Source organism: Pongo pygmaeus, chromosome 2, assembly GCF_028885625.2.
Source record: "Pongo pygmaeus isolate AG05252 chromosome 2, NHGRI_mPonPyg2-v2.0_pri, whole genome shotgun sequence".
NCBI classification, from domain to species: domain Eukaryota; kingdom Metazoa; phylum Chordata; class Mammalia; order Primates; family Hominidae; genus Pongo; species Pongo pygmaeus.
Window position 1 is genome coordinate 202,505,877 of NC_085930.1, and position 8,613 is coordinate 202,514,489.

Here is an 8,613-nt window from a genome sequence, read left to right on the forward strand (position 1 = left end):
CTTTTTTTTTTTTTTTTTTTTTTTTTTTGGCCAAAGGACCTGGCAGGAAAAAAGCAGGGTCCCAGCCTGACTTCAGCCATCCTATCACAGGACTGAGGTACCATGCAGGTTTCAGAATAGGAAATTGGACCCCAAATTGATGCCTAGTTGAAAAACAAGTTTCAGACGCTTAGGGAGCTTAGACACTAGGATGAGCCTACTAATAACAGTGTACTCTACAGTATTAATTTGGAAGGGTTCAGATGCTGAGCAAAAAACTGCTTTATAGAAAAATTGAACAGTAATCTTATCTGTATCTATGTTAGACACACATACCAACATCTCTAATAATATAATACCAATCTACAGAGAATTTCTTTCCCAAGGATGAGTAGAGTATTCTCATCCAATTTGTTCTATGGGAACATCATACATTTTCAAAAAGTTTTTCTTACATTCTCACTCATGCAATAGTGAGTAAGTGTTACTGCTAAGTTATAGAATAACTGCTTAAGGCTGATGAGATTAAATGACTTTGGTTTGATAATAAGTTAGGAACAGGGCTAGGTTTAGACATGCCAGCATTTCCAAAGTCTTTAGATGGCATTAGAGTTCACTGGACTGGGTCACTATACCTTACTAACCAGAATTCTCCTTTATAGATGGCATTCCTGCGTCCTTTACAAGCGCCAAGTCTGTATTCAGCAGTAAGGCCCTGGTGAAAATGCAGCTCTTGAAGGATGTTGTGGGAAATGACACATACAGAATAAACAATAAATACGATGAAACATACCCCCCTCTCCCTGTGGAAGAAATCATAAAGCGGTCAGAGTTTGTAATTGGACAGGAGGTAGCCTATAACTTACTTATCAACAACTGTGAACATTTTGTGACGTTGCTTCGCTATGGAGAAGGAGTTTCGGAGCAGGTAAGTTTTCTTTAGGAGATATTCTTACATTGAGAAAAGAATAACTATTGGCTATGATAAGGTTCCCAGGCCTCAAACCAAATGAAAAGAACCAGAAAATATGAGAATACTGAAGGATAGAGAATGGAGTTGAGTTGTCCAAGGTCCTGCAACAAGTTAATAACCAAACTGAGACTAAAACATGAATATTGTGAATTTTGAGCTAGAAGGGACTTGAAGTAGAATCAAGACCATAGCATTCTGTCAGTCTTACTGCCTTTAGTCTTTCTTTTTTTCCTGTTACTTCACCATACAGCAGTCTCAAATCAGTGATCTCATATACTGAAAAGAATATGCTAGAAAGGATGTTGAATTTTTTGAATGGGAGTTTATTTACCAATATCACAGATGGTTGTTCTTAAATTATTTTTCATTGGTGGACAGAGGCTAACTAATGACATATCTTAGTGGGCTTGTGAATGTTTTCTCTTTCCTCGCAATTGCTAATTTCAATGAAATTTTGTGCCTTTAAGTAGATCCTTTGATTCACTGAGCTTTTGCATGACTTTTGATAGATTAATTGACTTTATTTTTAAAGTACTTTACAATTTTTGTCAGTTACTACCATTGTTTTGTAGTACGACAAATTTCTAGCTAACAGCATGTTCGTCTTTTCCCTACCTGTTGTCCTGTTGTCCCACCAGTCCAGTAAACTAAAAATGAATATTAAGGTGATAAAAGATAATGGATATATAAAACTATTATCAAAAGAAAGTCCTCTTCATCCAAAATACATATAAAAGTGTTCATTTAAAATATGAAAAATAATTTAATAGATTAAACTCCAGGGAGTTGTTACCTATGAAAACTTTTTAAAAGGCAACTAAAAATTTGAAGGATAATACCATAATATTTTAATAATTCACATTTATTGAAGACTTCCAGTATTTTGAAATGGTGGATCAGTTATACATTTCTATCCTAAGTAAGAAATGAGGTTATAATTCTTCTCACAAAAGCTTGGAAAAATGGCAGCTATAAGAGGGCTAGCAAAGCCTCATGTTATCTAAATCCTGCACCTCTTGAGCCTAATTTTTCAAAATCCTACTTATCCTGCCCTATACCCAAGATTCAAATTTATTGTGGTTTTGATTTGCATTTTCCTGATGGCTAATGATGTTGGGCATCAATTTATGTGCTTATTGGCCATTTGCATATCACCTTTGGAGAAATGCCTATTAAGATTATTTGCCCGTTTTTTTTTTGTTGTTGTTGTTTGTTTCTTTCTGTTTTTTTTTTTTTTTTTTAGATGGAGCCTTGCTGTGTTGCCCAGGCTGGAGTGCAGTGGCATGATCTCAGGTCACTGAAACCTCTGCCTCCTGCGTTCAGGCTATTCTCCTGCCTCAGCCTTCCGAGTAGCTGGGATTACAGGCATCTGCCACCATGCCTAGCTAATTTTTTGTATTTTTAGTAGAGACTATGTTGGCTAGGCTAGTCTCATGTTGGCCAGGCTGGTCTCAAACTCCTGACCTCATGATCCACCTGCCTTGGTCTCCCAAAGTGCGGGGATTACAGGCATGAGCCACCCTGCCCAGCTGTTTGCCCGTTTTTAAATTGGATTATTTGCCTTTTTATTGTTCAGTAGTAAGTTTTCTTTATGTACTCTGGATACTGGACCCTTTTCAGATGTGTATCTAGAATACATATTTTTCATCAGGGAAATGCAAATCAAAGCCACAATGAGATTTCACTTCACACCCAATAGGATTGCTATAATACAAAAGATGGGAAGTGTTGGCAAGGAAATGAAGAAATTGGAACTCTCGTGCCCTTTTGGTAGGCATGTAAAATGATATAACTGCTTTGGAAACCAGTCTGGCAATTCCTCTAAAATTAAATGTAGAATTACTATATGACTCAGCTATTCTAATCCTAGGTATATATCCAAGATAAATGAAACATGTGTCCACATGGAAACCTGCACATGAATGTTTATAGCAGCATCAGTTCTAATAGTCAAAATGTAGAAATAACTCAAATATCCATCTAATGGGCAATGGTTAGACAAAATGGGGTATATCCATACAATGTAATATCTTTCAATAATAAAAAGAAATGAAGTACTCATACATGCTACAGTATGGATCTTGAAAACATTATGCCAAGTTTCCTACTTAGCCAATCACAGGAGACTACATATTATATTATTTCATCAATATGAGATGCCTAGAATAGGGAAATCTATAGAGACAGTAAATAAATTAGTGGTTGCCTGGGGCTGAGGGGGTTGAGGCAAATGAGGGGAGACTGCTAAAGGGTAAGAGGTATCTTTTTGGAATGATGAAAAGTTTCAAAATTGGGATTGTTGCACAAGTCTATGAATATACTAAAAAACATTGAACTACATTATTTCAGTGGGTAAATATACGGTATGCTAATTAGATCTCAAAATTTTTTTTTAAATAAAAGGGTTTGGGAAAATGGGAGATAGAACATAATGAAAGGATATATTTGTTTTCATTAGGAAATAATCGGAAATTAATTCTCATTAGGAAATGTATTAACATAATGAATGTTCTGCTCACATGTAACAGTAAATTGCTTTTGAGCTAGAACATAGAGAGTACACACAAATTCCTGCTAACTTTTGCGTTGAAAATTAGTGGTGTAGATAGGAAATAGGTTCCATTCCTCTTCTTCTTTGTTAATGACAAAAGTTGTTCACTGCACTAACCAAGCAATTTTTATTTGTTTACTTATTTTATTTTTGGAAATGAGGAGATGTTAGTCAAAGGGTAGAAAATTTCAGTTATGCAAGACAAATAAGTTCTGGAGATGTGCTGTACAACGTAGGGCCTATGATTAATGATACTATGTTGCCTACTTTAAAATTTGCTAAGAGGTTAGATCTTATGTTAAGTATTCTTAGCACAAACCAACAAAGGGAGTGGGCGGAAACTTTTGGAGGTGATGGATAAGTTTATGGCATTGATTGTGATGATGGTTTCATGGTGGAGGTGATGGAAAAGTTCATGGCATTGATTGTAATGATGGTTTCATGGTGGAGGTGATGGATAAGTTTATAGCATTGATTGTAATGATGGTTTCATGGGGGTATACTTATCTCCAGATACATCAAGTTGAACGCATTAAATATCTACAGCTTTTTGCATGTCAGTCAGTCTTCAGTAAAGTGGTTACAAATAAGCAATATTTTTTTAAATGTTAAATAAAAAGAGATTAGAGCCATCTTCTTACTTGACTATAACTTGCAATCCATCATCATTTCACCTTTCACATCTAGACCCAAGACCCATGAAAAATTAATTTTTCTTCAACAAATAGTAAGAACCTGTCTCTGGCAGGTTCTGATGAAGATGATGCAGTGACAGCCTTAAGAGTCTACCTAAGCTTTGGTGTTCACAGACGTCAGTGAGAACCCCATCATCACCATTATTAGTAGAGTGTCCTTGGACCCACTGTTTATCAGTCTTCTAATCAACACAGGTCATTTGAAAGATTATGGAGATATTTGAGGTCTCTCAGCATACTGTATTATGTATTATCCATCCCAATAAATAGCATGCCCATGGTGGATATTACTTTTCATAATAGTATCCGGGAATTTTATAGATCTTTGTTAGCATAGTCAATAAAATCTTTATCTAGCAGCAACTGGATTATATATTACTATCAATAACTAATAGTATTACTACTAATAATAGCTAATATGAGATTAGTTTTTTGAATCCCTTTAAGCTTAGGGCCCTTGAGCTTAGAAATGTTTTCTTGGGGAATGGCTATGTATTTCCCAAGTTTAAAAACTAGTAATGCACAAAAAAGGTGAGAAGGGTAGGATTATGATTTCATCTTTTTTTCTTCTTTGTGCTTTTCTGTATTTGAAAACAAATAATAGATTCAATTTTCTAGAGCAGTTTTTAGCTTCATAGCAAAATTGAGCTGAAAGTATAGAACTCTCTCCTCCTTCCCCACCCAGTATAGCCATCTCCTTCATCAATATCTCACATCATTACCATACCATCATGAAAATTGATGAACCAACATTAATACATCATTATCAACGAAAGTCCATAGTTTACATTAGGGTTCGCTGGTTGTGTTATGAATTCTATGGTTTGGACAAATTTAAAATGGCACAGTCCATTATTATAGTATTACAAATAATAATTTTCCTGCCCTAAAACTCCTGTGCTCTACCTATTCATCCTTCCTTCCCTGCAAATCCGTGACAACCATTGATTTTTTTTTTTTACCATCTCCATAGTTTTCCCATTTGCAGAATATCATGTTGCTGAAATCATGTAGTATGTGGCTTTTTTCAGATTGGCTTCTTTCATGTAATAATATGTATTTAAGGTTTCTTCATGTAATTTTGTGGCTTGATTCCTCATTTCTTTTTAGCACTGAATGATATTCCATTTCCTTGATTTACCACAGCTTATTTATCCATTCACCCACTGAAGGACATCTTGGTTGCTTCCAAGTTTTGGCAGTTATGAATAAAGCCTCTATAAACCTCCATGTGTAGGTTTTTATGTGGACATAAGTATTCAGCTCCTTTGGGTAAGTACCAAGGAGCATGATTGCTAGATCATATGGTTAGAATATTCTTAGTTTTGTAAGACACTGCCAAACTGTCTTCCTGAATGAGTGTATCATTTCACATTTTGCACTCTCAGCAATGAGAGTTCTTGTTGTTCCACATCCTTGCCAGCATTTGATGTTATCAGTATTTTGAATTTTAACCATTTTAATAGGCATCTTGTTTCAGTTTGCAGTTGCCTAGTTACATGTAATTTTGAGCATCTTTTTATATGCTTCTTTGCATATCATCTTTGATGATGTATCTCTTGATGATCTTGCCTATTTTTTAATTCGGCTGTTCATTTTCCTATTGTTGAATTTCAAGAGTTCTTTATATATTTTAGATAACACTCCTTTATCAGATTTGTCTTTTACAGTTGTTTTCTCTCAGTTTGTGTCTTATCTTTTGTGTATTTTTCAAAATTTCTAAGAACATATTTTACTCTCATAGACCAAACAAATTATGAAAATGTCTCTATCTTTGTCAAAGATGGCCCACACTCTTCAGCAGGCCTGGACAAGGCAACACATGAACACATCCTGATGGTGCTTCAGTGCATATGACTGCAGCCTTAGGAGGCCTTAGGAAAGAGCATTTTGATAAACCTGCCACACATCTGTGTCCCCGCTACACTGCTGTCTAGACACAGCCACTCCAGGTACAGCTAATGTTTCATTAGGCCAGGTACGGATCCCCAGAATGAGGCCTTTATTATGGCCCATGGACAGAAAGCCCTCTAAAGGATAAAGAATGCAGAGTTGGATTTGGTGATCTTATAATCCAAAGTAAGCCGTGAAGTAAAAGTTCTTGTTCATGTTGGTTCACCAAGAACATCCTGAGATGTTGTAACCTTGCACGTCACATCCCATTACTCCTAACTCCAATGGATTGTCCCAATTACATGAGATCATTATCTAGAATGAGACTTGAAATAAATGAACATTTGGAATTGGGGAAGCTGTCTTAAAGTGGCACTGCTTAAAGTGGCTTTATGATCATGATGTCTGGCCTGTGTCATATCTAGGGAGTTTGGTTTGGGATCAGGTTGCCCATCCCCCAACGAGGCCTCTTAAATTTGTCAGCTTTCATTAACATCTTGTGTTTCTTGTGGCTGAAAGATACCTAGTCAGTTAGGTCTGCACCTAGCTGGGGCCACACCATCTATAGGATCCTGCCATTTTCCAAGGGCCGTACCCTGCTATCATTTGACACCTCTGTTTAAAGACACTGATTGCACCTTCGTTTTTTTTTTATTGACTACCCCATTTCTCTCTATTAGACCTTCTTGGGATCTCACTCTCTGCTGGAATTGTACTAGGATTGGGCTTGATCCCTGTCTAATTAGTGACTCTTCCCCTTCTTTGGGATTTTATCTTATATCCTGCATCTCCCTGCCTCTTCTCCCCCGCTCCCCCAATATGGCATGTGGGTAGCTCTGTGCTACAGTGAATTCTGATTATCTCCTAGGAAATAGTTTAGGTAAGGATTAATTAAAATATAAATAAAATAGATAAGAAATCAAATAAAATCAAAATTATAAAGTAAAACAGGATTTTTCAGGGTTAGTGCCAAGTTGTTTGCCCTTACCGTTCTCCCTGGCATCTGGGGGTTGGAGCAGAGACAGTGGGCCACAATTACAGGCCTAGTCTCTGCCCACCACAGGATGGTGTAGTGGAATGAACACATGCTGCAAACACACGGAGCCAAGACTCCTGTTGTGTCCCTCTTTCCTGGCCCTGGCCCTTGTGCCTGTCCCTAACAGGGAAGCTGCAGTTAGGGAGGTAGCATTGTGTTGCAGTAATACGTGGGTGGCAGGCTCCACGGCGGAAGGCTGTGGTTAGACAGAGGGCATGCTCAAATATGACCTGGGTTAGGCTTTCCAGCTCTTAGACTGGTTCCCCAGAGTCATTTGGGAAAAATATTTTGCTTTGTTTGAAAGACCTGATTCTTCAATCCCAGAGAGAACAAATGTTTTCAGAGTACCTGATAATTCTGAAGTGTCTGAATGTGACCTTTGGGTCATCAAATTGCACTCAAACCCATTTGAATGGAAGGCAATATTAGTTGAGTGCCAAGAATACCATGAATATTCATTAGTTCCCTCATCATCATGATGATTAATACCCTTAAAGCTATAAATGTCTGAATTCCTTTATGGACAGTTGATCTTGAGAGTGGTTTGTCTACATGAGAAATTAATTTTTGACACAATAGTTAACATCAGTTTTGGCTTTTTTTGAAATTTGTTTATCAGAAGGAAATTGTGTCTACCAAATAAGAGCTTATGGGTATTTAGCTCAGATGACATCCCTGAATTATTTGCTATTTGACATCCCTGAAACACACACATACACACACACACACTCTTACACGATACTTACTTTGGTGTAGACCCAACCAATCCAAAGTGTTTATTTAAGGGGCAGGAGCTGCATAGGAGAAGACTATGCAGTGTGTTTTAGAAGACTCAGTCTATCTTTAAACATCTTCGTGGAATGATCTCAGGCAAACTACTTATGATATCCCAAGTTTTGCAAAACAAGAGTGGTATATTAACCTCTTTCACCAGTGTACTATTATGATTAATGGGAACTGTGTTCATAATTAGTTTATAAACTGTCAGAGTGCTTTAAAAATATGAAGAATATATACCCATGTGTACATATCTACATCTTTGACATAATTATACAAATTATAAATTTATTTCTTCATCTTTATGCAGAATTTTAATTTTGCATTGTACTTTAAATGTATCCATTGTACATTAAAACAGGTGTTCAGTTTAGGAAACAGGCTAAAGCTTCATTTAGGACACTGAGATGTCTTTAGAATATGATGGGTTTTTTGTTTGCTTCTTGTTTCCTTATAGGCCAACCGAGCGATAAGTACCGTTGAGTTTGTGACAGCTGCTGTTGGTGTCCTCTCATTCCTGGGCTTGTTTCCAAAAGGACAAAGAGCAAAATACTATTAACAATTTACCAAAGAGATATTGATATTGAAGGAATTTGAGAGGAGGAAAAAAAACCTGGGGTGAATACTTATTTTCAGTGCATCATTACTGTTCCAGATTCCTGTGATGGATGGCAGCCTCTTTAATAAATTGCTTACTGATATTATCTTA

General features: G+C 36.6%; 1 protein-coding gene across 4 annotated transcripts in view; it reads left to right on the forward strand.

Moving 5' to 3' along the window:
• PLAAT1 (phospholipase A and acyltransferase 1) overlaps positions 1-8,613 on the forward strand; it is a 30,076-nt gene extending 21,463 nt beyond the window's left edge. For 3 of the 4 annotated variants that reach the window (XM_054482594.2, XM_054482597.2, XM_054482596.2), the window contains exons 3-4: positions 642-907; positions 8,362-8,613. In XM_054482594.2, coding sequence (XP_054338569.1) covers positions 642-907; positions 8,362-8,463 — 368 coding nt within the window. In that variant the 3' untranslated portion in view covers positions 8,464-8,613. Of the gene's footprint in view, positions 1-641; positions 908-5,981; positions 6,146-8,361 lie in introns of those variants that run through there. The other variant, XM_054482595.2, reaches the window with a different exon arrangement.